At 38.9% G+C, this 13,739-nt stretch overlaps 1 protein-coding gene and 1 long non-coding RNA gene across 2 annotated transcripts in view; both read left to right on the forward strand.

The window, feature by feature from the left end:
• LOC148303614 (uncharacterized) overlaps window positions 1–13,739 on the forward strand; it is a 106,162-nt gene that overhangs the window by 73,233 nt on the left and 19,190 nt on the right. The window contains exons 14-15 of the mRNA XM_088269678.1: window positions 12,228–12,374; window positions 12,474–12,599. Coding sequence (XP_088125804.1) covers window positions 12,228–12,374; window positions 12,474–12,599 — 273 coding nt within the window. The remainder of the gene's footprint in view (window positions 1–12,227; window positions 12,375–12,473; window positions 12,600–13,739) is intronic.
• Window positions 3,740–6,929, forward strand: LOC148303617 (uncharacterized). The gene is made up of 3 exons (XR_015838463.1): window positions 3,740–3,999; window positions 4,784–4,889; window positions 6,841–6,929. It is a non-coding gene; the product is annotated as an uncharacterized LOC148303617 (long non-coding RNA).

The raw sequence follows: 13,739 nt of genomic DNA on the forward strand, positions 1-13,739 counted from the left end.
TGCGATGCGCTGGTTACTCAACTAATAACAAAGATAATACTTGAGGCCATAAATTTTGTTGATGTAATAAACCGTGTATTACAAATATATCACTGATTTAAATTACATTCTTCATACATGACCGCGGGCCGCGCGTAAGGGCGTCGGGTCGCGGGTTGGCCACCCGTGTTCTAGAGCATTGTTCCGTCGCGTGTGTGCCGCGGCACACTGGTGTACCGCGCTGATTAGTTGGTGTGCCGCAGAAAAAAAGTCTAGTTTTGTGAAAATATTGATTGCCTGCGCTCAGCTAAGTAGACTCACATTTCCCATTAACCGTTTTCCACTTTGACCATTTTTTCTCATAACTGATCATCTACTCTGATCAAAAAAATGCGATGTTTTGAATATTGAAAGCATTAACTTTGTGGATTATATTGATATATTATTTCGAGAAATAAAAATACTTTGTGTTCTGATCCACTCACATTTTTATTAACCAACTAGTTTCGGCAATAACCTGTTGCCCTCTTCAGGGTTTAATTTATGACTGTCATAAATTAAACCCTTAAGAGAGCAACAGGTTGTTGCCGAAAAATAGCGAGTTTTCTCGCTTGTCTTTGAGCCTCTGTATCATACATATCGCTCAATCCTTTAAAGAACGTCATAAATCAAAAATTGTAAATTTTCAGTTGAGCAGGTTTTCGGAACGCCCAGAAAATGTACTATATCCCAGCAAAAGAGGCATATTTTTAACTTAATATTTACCCGCTACAGGGCAGAAAGGGTGGTTTTTGCACTTTGAAGAAAAGGTATTGTTTAATTATTTTTTGAAATAAACTAAATATTTTTAAAATGGAGAAAAAACCTTCAGTTTTTACCTAAAAAGATCTGTTGCACAGTAAAAAGTTCAATAAGTGGCTTGATATTTACTTTTAATGCATTGGATTATATTTATAAACTTTAAAAACGTTCTCCTGAGAAATGAAGTATTTTGATTTATGACGTTCTTGAAAGGAGTGAGCGACATATGTGACAAGTTGTGACAACCCTGACATTTTCAGAAAAATTAAAATATGTTTATCTAAGTAAAGGGAAGCAAATAAATCGCACATTGAATAAATTTGGTAAGTTATTTAAATATCTTTTCAAGGTGTAATGTTTTTAAGTTATAAAAATAAGATTTAAAAATGATTTATTTTGATTAAAAATTCACGGCCTGCTGAGCACAGCTACACTCCATACTACACTACATACCGGCATTTATCTAGCTACGGCTTATGCAGCACCGCTTATCATAACCCTACTCGAACTTCAACTTTTTAAGTTTTATAGCCTTGGTCTACTCGTGAGTGGATTTACTCTTTATGTTTAAACTTACTATAATTTCATGTAATTCATGAGTGAAAATTCTAGGCAAAAACACTCGCTATCTCGCTACAGGCATGAGTTTATACATTTCATTGCATCTTAGTTAGCAGTGAAGTTACTTGGGTGTAGACAAATATCACTTCTGCCGATGTTTCGATAACAAATTGACATTCCCGGCGAATCAACTAGTATATCCTGAAAATGCTCTTTTCATACCTTCAAATCGCTTACTCCTTTTCGCTTTTAAGTCTCGGCGTCCTAAAAATTTGTATATTACATTTAATAATGGTATGATTGATAATCGAATCGGATTTCGGACTGTCGAGGCAACTGTCAGTGTCAGACGAAAAACCACGGACATAGAAAGAAAGAAATAAACGTAAAATCTATGTAAACAGTAAAACGAGCATAGACTATTCAAGGTACCTACACATCCCTATAATACCTATTTATTCACAAACCCTTTGGTTACCAATCATTCAGTGGATTTTTATACCTATTTCTAATAATGAGCCGCTTAGGCTCACAAAAATAGTATGAAATTGGTATATTTGTGTAAATAATAAAATAACAAATATTTCTCTTTCAAAAAAAGTATTGTGCGGGTAGCCCGTGTTGGTGTGCACGCGTGCCATTGTATGCAAGTACTAGAGCTGCTATCGACCGATGGCTATGCATTAGGCACAAATCAAACCCTTTCATCGCGGATCGGATGTCTGGGAACAATTAAGAGGTCGTCTTCTGCAATTCTTCGTACGAAATGATGATTTTAACGCCAACAGAAAGCGCTCACTTCTATTGAATCTTTCAAGTTCAGCTTTTTCGTTAGTATAAGGTTTACACATAAATCATAACGGAAGTAAGTTTTGGAAATATATTCACATCGCGTGAGAGAAAAATTTTATATAGCGCTTTGATTGGCGTTCATGATGAGCCAGGATGAAAATTTTATCTGTAAGATTAAAATCGAAAAGTACTAACTGCCAATTTGGATCTAGATTATATGCAAGTCTAATAGGTATTTCAAAATGGGTTTAAAGGGATGTAGGCCGAAAGAACATTTATTTCATGAAGGGAACGCTTTGAGTTTTCAAAAATGCATTGAAATGGCGTCAACAATCAAACATTTAAATTAAAGAATCGTTCTGAATTTAATCAAAAAATTAATTCAAAAGTCAACAGTTTTAAATATAAAAAAAGGAATCATCATCAGTCAGGAACGGGTTGACAATTGGCAATTCAGCCGAATCGTTCGGTTGGCGATAAGAAATAAAAATAATTGTCACAAATGTTTCAGGTCAGGTATACGAGTAGTTTGTCGTGTAAGTGTAAATAAATGCTACAGGCGTGCTAAACCGGGACATTTTAAAGTAATTGTCATTTTTCTAAGAATAAAAGCGAGAATTTAAAGGCGATATCGGGAAATAACATGGAACAGATAGAACAGAACTATAAATGATACAGTTTTCAGATAATTGTGAATAAAAATAGTAGAGAGTTAAAATTTTTATTGGATTCTGGCGCGTCTGTTTCTGTGGTACCAAAAAATATTTAAAAATCATAAATTATCCAACGATCAAAGGAAATTACTAAGTTTTGACAACTAGCAGTTGCAAGTTGTGGGTAAATGTGTAATACCTGTTGGGTATAAGGAAGTATTGCAGAGGATGTATCGCACCAATGCCATTCAGCTGAGGCACGAAGAAGTCAGTAATCGTGGTTCTGTAGCGCTCTCCATTGGCCGTAGCATTCTGGCCGGCATCGCCTATAAAAAAAACCGGGCCTATGATTTCGCCTGCCCATAAAGCACACCAAGCAGTGACTTTTATCGGATGTAAGGGCGTCTCGACAAAGGCTTCTGGGTTTTCTCCACTCCAAATTCGACAATTCCGCTTAGTGACATTTTGCCTTGGAAAAGAGGATCAAGCTGAATATTGTTTTCGACCCATTCAACAAACCTCGACTCGCATAATCGTCACGCAGTTTCGACTCTTGCAAATGGCAAAACGTACTGACTACAATTCAAGTGTCAACTATCATTGACAGTCTGTGTAAAGAATGTTGCAGTTTAAAAATAAACCATAAAAAATACCCTTTGGAATAAACCAACGTACTTGCAATCTTCTACTGTTCCTCTCCCGCCGTGACCGTGTTTTTTTATATAATATTTTTTTATATAATTAAATAACAACTTTACAATTTTTCCACATATATTTTGTTTGACCCGTGACCGTGTTCAGTCGTTACCGACATCGTCAGACTTGTGGGAGGCTAGACAAAATTATATGTTATAAACATAAAAAGGAAGGGGTCGAAGTCCATGATTTTAAGTAAAATTTTATGTCAAAATTTATAATAATAATTACACATAAGTTATGGTTTGCAGTATGACTTTATGCAATTTTATTATTGAAATGTATTTTTGTTCGTAAATTGAAATAATGTCTGGGGAATCTGGAACCGTCGGTTGACAACCCTTTCTACTGCCCATTAGTGGGGGAAGTCCTGTCTTCTAAAACTTCGGGTAGTTATTTCTTATCGACATGACATTTGAGTAGCCGTTGTTTGCATTCAACCTTTGCTGCATTCTAGTATATAATCTCCGGGTGAACGCTTGTGTGTGACTTGGCCATTCAATATTCCCTTGTCAGGGTGAGTTTTTACTGTATTTATTTGTAAGATTTGTAACCGATCTAACTTACTAGATGCGTGTAAGGATTGAACGTTTTTATTTGTCCAACTTTTGACGGTTCATTAATCCTTATTCCGCACGACCGTCCTGTTTGCGGCGCGTATGGTGATGGTGATGGTGATCACAATAAATATGAGCCCGAATCGGCCTCTAATATTTAGTCTAAGTTTGATTTATTGTTAACCTCCCGGAACACGCGCTACAAGTTGTAACAATACACCGTGAGACTGTGAGGCATTCATTGTGTAATGGACCTGCCATTCGCCTTAGAATTTAGTACATAAATATCCCATAGACTGATAACCGACATAATATTGATTCTGTAACAGGTGGAATTCCACTTGTAGCTACGTGCAAGTCATCTTGTGACCATGTTTAATTAGAGTCCTTATCAATCTATGGATAGATATACAAACCTGCCACCCACTGTAACACCAGGGACAGTTAAGGACAGTTATCTAGAAGCGATTCACGCCACTCGTTACGGTAGTCAAAAGTTGCAAGCTTACGCAATATCAACTTTGAATAATAAAGTTATTCGTTGCATCCAGTGTGTATTATTGACGCGAGTCCGCCTTCCATTCCTGACAATAGGACCTCAGCGTTCTGGAATTGGTCCCATAGCGCTCCCGTTGCGGACCAATACAGCTAATTGACCCGTTTTTTTTTTTGTTACTTATGAATGTTGAATCTGATGATGGAATGGGTGTTTTTTATTATAATTTATTGGTTATATTTCTACAGATGTCCGGACAAGATTTATCGAAGGCAGCGCAAGACGGACATGTGGCGAAGGTCAACACTCTCCTTAAACAACATAATATAAACGTAAACTGGACAGATAGTGATGGTAAGATATTCCAAGATTATTGAACTAGTGAACCGAGGAATGTAGCAATAATAGGTGATGTTAGTAAAGCGATATGATATACAAGTGGGAGAATATTACTGTATATATTCTACCTTTGCCGGCCAATGTCAAGTGGAAAGCCCCGTGAGTAGCCAGACTTCCATATGGAAGTCTGGGAACAAATAGATGGTTCGCTCTGTTAAGGCACCTATCCCTGCAAGCTAGTTTGGTTCCTCCACATTCCCGGATGATATATATTTTCCGTTCCTAACTTGCGTGCCTCGGACAGTGGTATTGGGAGGGCAGTTACTCGCCGCTAATAGCTTCTTCAATGTTCCGTGTCCGTTGCGCAGTGGTTAGCGCGTTTGGTTACCGCGCTCCGGGTCCCCGGTCCGATGGCTAGAATACTGAATACCGTCGGCCTCGCTCCGTGTAAAGCTCAAATTGTAACAAAATTAACTAACTAACTAACCATCACGCCGCTTCCCGCAGGGGTAGGCAGAGAGAATCGAACGCCAAACCACTCGGTCTTTGCAAACATTCTTTGCCTCTTCTACATTCATGCATCTCCTCATACATACCCGACGATTATTACGACTCCTGACCCGGCCGCTTTCAAGTATTTGACATACCTGATTGTGCCAAGTTTTCCTCGGTCGTCCTCTGCTTCTTTTTCCAATTACATTCGCCTCATAAATTTGTTTAACCGTTCTTTCTTCACTCATACGCTCCACATGTCCAAACCATCTCAACACACCTTTCTTAATTTTATCGATAATGCTTATCTCAGCCTTACATTCTTTCCTTATTTCATCATTCGAACATCTATCAAACATCGTTTTGCCACACATTCGTCTGAGCGATTGCATTTCGACTGCATTCAGTCTGCTTTCATCCTTCTTTTGCCAACTCCATGCTTCGCTTCCATACATAAGGGTTGGAACCAGAACTCCATTGTGTACTGCCAGTTTAGCTTCCGCTAATAGATTTTTATTTGCTAAAACTGATTTTAGTGCACCATTCACTCTGTTCCCAGCATTCACTCTCCTTTCTATGTCTTTATCAATCTTTCCATCCCTAGAAAACATACTACCCAAATATATGAAATCATCTACCTGTTCCTAAATCTTCCCATTTACCAATATTTCACACTCAGATCTACATTCATCTCTTTCAAAAACCATGATTTTGGATTTGCTAACATTCACCAATAAATCACTTTCCTTGCACACATTATACACTTTTGTCACCAACGTTTGCAGGTCTTCTTTGCTATCGGCAAGAAGAACAGCGTCGTCAGCATATAAAAGGCAACAAACGGTCAAATTATTCATTCTTGCTCCAATATTTAAACCTTTCAGCTCTCACATGCAGTTATCCATGTATAGATTAAACAGCCAAGGCGACATTACACATCCCTGTTTTACACCTTTAGAGATGTCAAACCAGGATGTTAACAAAATTAGGTAACATATAATAATTTTATGTAATAATAAATGTTTTCTTTAAATGTTTAAAATTCCTACAAATATTCCACCGTATATGTCATTGACTTAGAACAATAAACACAAATAAAAAATTGTATTCCAGCAAGGTTTCTATTCCAAATTTACAAATCTTCTTGCTGACGAGGTAGAGAACTCATACAGAATAGAAAATCTCCTTATTATATTATAATTCAAATGAATTTTTTAAAAATGTTATAGAAAAGAAGAATAAAAAACTAATGGATAATTATATTTCATAAAGTGATGTGAAAATAAGTATTTAGTTTTGCCCTTCAAGTGATTTCTCACAAAATCGGCGCAATATAAGTTATACAATAAATAAATAATTAAATGCAAGAAAGTAATTAAATGCTTGAAAGGTTACTGGGATAGGTAGTGGGGTCCTGCTACATGGCCTCGCGCTGGCCGTACACCCTGTATATACAGTACATCCTCCGTTACAGGGTACACTGCACTACACCGTGCAGCAAACAAGGGCTACCTCCCGGTAGTACGGGCACTCCTGCAGGCAGGGGCTGCAGTAGATCTGCAAGATATTGATGGTAAGTGTAACTAGTAGTAGCAGTAGTAATATGCCCAACACACGCAATGTACATACAGGACACCATGGTATATAGGTTACATGAATCATCACTAACTAGCAAAAACGGAAATATACATTTATTTGCAAACGGCGCATAAAGACCTTTTATATATTAAATGTTAAATCAAGCACTGATTTTTTAATCTACTAAAGACTCAATTTTGTTTATCTTAATCATTATTTTTTTTATTTTTTAGCCTTACTGCAAAAATTAAACTAAAAAACAAAATATCAACATTTCAAAGTCGATCCGGATACATATGATGATTTCCGATATGTTTAAAAGTTTGTATATACGGTAAAAACAATATTTGGGGCCTTTTTTTGCACCGCATAGCCAACCCCAAGGTAGACGACTCGCGGTCAGACCACCATAGAGATGGATTAACAGCTGGAAATCGACTTAGCAGGAGGCTAATCCCTCTATAAAGAGGGGGGTATGAATGCACATACATAAAGTGATCACTTGAGTCAGCCAAATGCCAGGTCGTAAGCCCTGGGATGCTCAGATATACATCTTATGTGGAATAATTGATATCATGCATATGGTGAATAATCCAGTAACTGTCAGTTTCTAAATTATTTTAAAAATGTTGATAATGAAATAAATTAAACATTTTCTAGCATTAACTGTCTCCCATTCACCAATTCCAATTATGTATTAGCTAAAATAATAAAAAGGATATTTTCTGGGGTTTCTCCAGGACTCGGACCTCACATACTAATATAAGAGTTTCTGCTCAGTAAAAAAGGTTCTTCGTCTTACCAATAGATGTCACTAGTGAAAATTCTAGTCATTCTTGTACAATGTTTCAAAATTGGATCATTTATATAAGTTCCTAGAATTTCATTAGTGTGATTGTCAATCATGGGTAGAATTTGTGAATGTTACTCGCGAGTAAAGTGATCGCTTAAAACAAGCCTACGACGGTCGAAGGCCCCGTAAATGCCCAGACTTTCGTGTTCTTCTTCATCTATGTTGAGATGTAAACAATAGTATGATAAATAACTCCTATAATTGGAGATAATCTAGATTTGTGAACAAGTATTTGGACACACTGTTGTTCACATTTAATTTTTTCAAAACGTAAAAAAAGTAATTGACAATTATGTTTTATAAAATGATCTGAAAAATAAGTTCAACTTCCCCTAGCCCTTCGAGTGATTTCTCTTGAAAACGGCGCTAGATGAATTGTCCAATAAATACATAATTAAAGGTAAACTATTGGTGACTATAACACACTGGGGAGGTTACTGGGATAGGTAGTGGGGTCCTGCTACATGGCCTCGCGCTGGCCGTACACCCTGTATATACAGTACATCCTCCGTTACAGGGTGGACTGCACTACACCGTGCAGCATGTGTGGGCCACCTCCCGGTAGTACGGGCACTCCTGCAGGAGGGGGCTGCAATAGATCTGCAAGCTAATAATGATGGTAAGTGTAACTAGTAGTAGCAGTAGTAATATGCCCAACACACGCAATGTACATACAGGACACCATGGTATATAGGTTACATGAATCATCACTAACTAGCAGAAACGGAAATATACATTTATTTGCAAACGGTGCATAAAGACCTTTTATGTAGTAAATGCTAATCCAACCACTGATTATTTGAGCCTGATAAGTTGCATTTTACAGTTGGTAAACACATAAAAAAGTCATTTTGTGACAATTGTTTCGCCTTGTTATATCAAACGAATATCATTCGTTACTACCGGTTTCGGAATAATCATATCATCATCAGATCGTATGTAGATTTAAATGAAATTTTTACGGTCTGATATTTGAACGAAAATTAAAATTTTAAAAAGATAAAAAAAGACAATTGAATCACAATGTGAATATTTTTAAAAGTGCTTTGTAGTCCAATTTAATTTGCTATTTATTTACTCAAATAAATATGAGAGTGAAAATCACCAATATTTATTTTAAACCCCCTCCCCTTGGGAATCGAACCCGGGTCCTCCAGCAGGGTAGCCAAACGCGCTGACCACTACACTACGGAGGTGTACTTTGTGGACATTTCAATTATATTTGAACAAAATTAGGTGGTATTTTATAATTTTATGTAATAATAAATGTGTTCATTGCGTGTTCTTTAAACGTTTTCCTACAAATGTTCCACCGTATATCTCAGTCATTGAACAGTATACAGAAAGTACAATTTTTATTCCAGCAGGGTTTCAATTTGAAATTAACAAACATTCTTACTGACGAGTAGAGAACTTATGCAGAATGAAAATCTTATTAGTATATTATAATTCAGATCCATTTTTTACAAAACGTTATAAAATAGACGAAAAAAAAACAATTGATAAATACAATTTATGAATTGTCCTGAGTCCTGGTTCCGACCCTAATGTATGGAAGTGAAACATGGAGTTGGAGAAAGAAGGATGAAAGTAGACTGAATGCACTCGAAATGCGATCTCTCAGAAGAATGTGCGACAAAAGATAGATGTTCGAATAGTGAAATGAGGAAGGAATGCAAAGCTGAGACAAGCATTATCCATCAAATTAAGAATGGTGTGTTGAGATGGTTTGGACATGTGGAATGAATGAGTGAGGAAAGAACGGTAAAACAAATTTACGAGGCGAATGTAATTGGATAAAGGAGCAGAGGAAGACCGAGAAAAACTTGGCATAATCAAGTATGCCAAATGCTTGAAAGGGGTCAAGGTTAGGAGTCGAAACAATCGGCGGTATGGATGAGGAGATGCATGAACGTGGAAGAGGCGAGGAGTTTTTGCAAGGACAGAGTGGCGTGGCGTTCTATTCTCTCTGGCTACCCCTGCGGAGTGATGGTTAGTTAGTTATTTTTTATTTTATGAAATAATGTGAAGAATAAGTATTTACTTTTGACCTTCCAGTGATTTCAAAATTATCCAAGAAAAAGATAATTAAAGGTAAACTATTGGTGACTATAACATACTGGGGAGGTTACTGGGATAGGTAGTGGGGTCCTGCTACATGGCCTCGCGCTGGCCGTACACCCTGTATATACAGTACATCCTCCGTTACAGGGTGGACTGCACTACACTGGGCAGCAGGGGGGGGCCACCTCCCGGTAGTACGGGCACTCCTGCAGGCGGGGGCTGCAGTAGATCTGCAATCTAAGGAAGGTAAGTGTAACTAGTAGTAGCAGTAGTAATATGCCCAACACACGCAATGTACATACAGGACACCATGGTATATAGGTTACATGAATCATCACTAACTAGCAGAAACGGAAATATACATTTATTTGCAAACGGCGCATAAAGACCTTTATGCACCAGCAATTACAACTGATTTAATATATATATTATTAAAAATATATTTTGAATATTAAAAGCATTGTTAACTTTGTGGTATGGTAATATAACACTCTCCTTATCATTCATCATTCGCTTTGTGTAATACCACTTAAATGCTCTACTTATTCAGTTGACCTGATGATGAAATGGTTATTCCGAAACCGGTAGTCGCGGAGGAGAGTTTTATAGTTTATTCATGCATAATGTTTTGTTAACATTTGTTTATAGATATACTATTTAAAACCTTAGCAATTCTAACATAGACACTAAATACATGATAGATCAGACTCACTGTGCCGTCGCTCTGGGCGCTCAATTACAGGGCTTGTGAGCTGTCATGGGCTGGTTGAGTGATCGCCGTGCACACGTGCAACATTCGCCAATTCTACCCACGATTAACCTATTGACTACGGGTTGCACGCATTGGTGCGTTTCAGTAGGTACCTTCAACTTCACACACAAAAAACACGCTTCGCTGTGTAGCGGATAGGTGTGAATATAGTGAAAACATTCACGGATGGGAACATTGGTATAATAATACCCATTGAATAATACCCCATACGAATAATGCACATTGTTCATATTACCACCATTATGTTATGTATGTACTTACACGATTCAATGTCTGCCAGTGAACAAGTCATTTCTGTCTTTCTACCTTCATTCCGCACCAAGATGCCGAGGGTGTCCAGGCTTAATGTACAAGCTCCGCTCTTGTGAAACTATTTTATAATTTTCAATGTTTTTAGGTGATACACCACTCGACTGGGCTAAAAGTAATGATCACAAGGAAGTAGTAGCTTGTCTGGAGTTGGAAATAGGCAGTAAGTATAAGCCAGTAAATGTATTCACAACCAGTGGAATGTAAACATTTCCTACCAACTATACACTTTCACATAAGTATACCCACAACAAGTACCTACTTGAATCTAGACTAATATATTTACTAGTAGATGTGTGCACGCTACAAAATAAAACATAAGAAGTAAATACCGTTCCCGAAAATGAGGCGACGTTTTACAGGAAATAAGTAGAGGACTCTTCCTAATACCTGCTGGACTGAACGTGGTATGGATATAGCTAATGTTGTATCCTGCAAAGAATGTGTCATCTTAAAGTGATGAATATAAAGCATGTTGGTGTTTGCACTCCCTCGGTGAGTAGCTAGGTTTGTGTCTACCGCCTCTCTATACACCACCAGCATAGCACTATTCACCCGCTAACACTGCGCAATATACTAATCACACGCGTTCTCGGTCTGCCCTCACTCTAGTCCTTCTAACGATACTAGCATGCAGGTCTAAATGACCAATCACAGAGCATGTTATACTAACAATGTTAATATTGCCTTTCCAGACATGCAGTGTGAAGTCTGTTAATAGGAGACCGTAAAGTAGAGACCTAGTCCGACTGCCTTTATCATTATTTTATTTGTAATTTTTCCTTTACATCATCACACTATTTTATAAATATTTAGGCACATCCTGTGCGTGGGTATAAAATATAATGCAATGTACTTTATGGTTTGAAGCTAATTGTAATCACATTAAACTGGAAAAATAGGTGATTTAATAAGATGAGGAGTAAGAAATATGACGTATTAAGTATTTTCCATATGTTTCTTGTCCTTCCTCTCTCCCTTCCCTACAGACTGCTCCCGACCTGCGGACAGGAGGCTCGGCTGGCGTTCCCACTATACCGACTTACTATTTGTTCCTCAGAACGGACGGTGTTGCAACACACTGCACCATTGGAGCCGAAAGTTAAGGAGCTGGAGGACGCTCTGACTGCCCTTACTCTGTCCCTGGAAAGGGTGCAAGCTGAACACGCCGAAACCCTGCAGCAACACCGCCAAGATACGGATACTGATTCAGAATCACACACACCAAGACAGCTTTCCAACCTGCAGACGAGAGATGACAAGTGACTTACTGTTTGATCCTCAGAACGCAAGACGGCCGAGTTGGAGCAGAAAGTTAAGGAGCTGGAGGACGCCCTGACTGCCCGAGCCGCTCCTAGCAGCTCCGCTCTGTCCCTGGAAAGGGTGCAAGCTGAACACGCCGAAACCCTGCAGCAACACCGCCAAGACACGGGTACTGCCTCAGAATCTTCATAAATAAGTTTATATGTACGAAGACAGCTTTCCAACCCGCAGACAAGATATAACAAGTGACTTACTATTTGTTCCTCAGAACGGGAGATGTTGCAACACATTGCACCATTGGAGCAGAAAGTTAAGGAGCTGGAGGAGGCCCTGACTGCCCGAGCTGGCTCAGCCCTCTCCCTGGAAACCCTGCAGCAACACCGCCAGGACACGGGTACTGAGTCTTGTTGTTAAGTGCGAGATACTAAATCATCACCATAACAAATATGATGGACAAATATCATACTCTACAGCGGATTCCCAAACAAGGAACATTAGGATCATTTCATATTGATTAATATATAGAAAGGAGAGTGAATGGTGCCCTGAATTCAGTGTCATCAAATAAAACCCCATCAGGGAAAGCTAAGCAGCACTGTCCCGGTAATGTATGGAAGTGGAGCATAGAAGGATGAGAGTAGACTGAATGCAGTCGGAATGAATCTCTCGGTAGATGTTCCGATGGTGATACGAGGAATGGGGCAAGGCTGAGATAAGCATTATCCAGCTAACTAAGGAAGGTGGGTGGAGATGGTTTGGGCATGTGACGATCACCATTCTACCCACGATTGAGAACCCTATTACTCGGATTCAGAGAGTTGTATATACGAGGGGAGGTCAAGAAGTTCGCGGAATGACAGGGAAGGATAACGAAATGAAACATTTAGTCATGCCAAGGTGTTGATGTAGGATGTTTAAAATGGTTGTTTCTGACACTCCAACTAATGCCGCAAGCTGTGTTTTCTTTAGCCGGGCATCTTCTAATACAGCTTTTTCGATTATTTCTGGCGTGGTAGCCTCAATCGGCCGTCCAGGTCGGGGGTCGTCTTCAATGGAGTCCCTCCCTCGTTTGAAAAGGGCGTGCCATTTATAAATCATGGTTTCCCAGGAGCGGAGTCCCCATAAACAGCCAACATCTCTCGAAAAATGGTTTGAGGTGTCTTTCCTTGTTTGGTGAGAATCTTAATGACGGCGCGATATTCAATTTTCTCCATAGTGGCTAGTTTCTTCCCGATTGACTTGTTTACTCGTTGATAACTCAAAAGCTAATGACCGGATTAGGCTGAAACTTGGTATATATACTAACAATGAGTCACTCAATTAGCGCCTACCTGGATGAGTAACTCACCCTCGCCAACCCCGCCATTCCGCGAACTTTTTGACCCCCCCTCGTGAGGATGGTTTGGGCTCTAGTGGGGTTGAATATGTATTCTCTGTAGCAGGTATTTCTCCGCTGATGGTGGCTGCCAAGGAGGGAAACTCGGAGGCAGTCGACGTACTACTGGCAGCGGGAGCTGCGGTCGGCCGATCGGAT

Source organism: Brachycentrus maculatus, unplaced genomic scaffold, assembly GCF_059751285.1.
Source record: "Brachycentrus maculatus isolate JH-2025_06_01 unplaced genomic scaffold, ASM5975128v1 h1tg000360l, whole genome shotgun sequence".
NCBI lineage: Eukaryota > Metazoa > Arthropoda > Insecta > Trichoptera > Brachycentridae > Brachycentrus > Brachycentrus maculatus.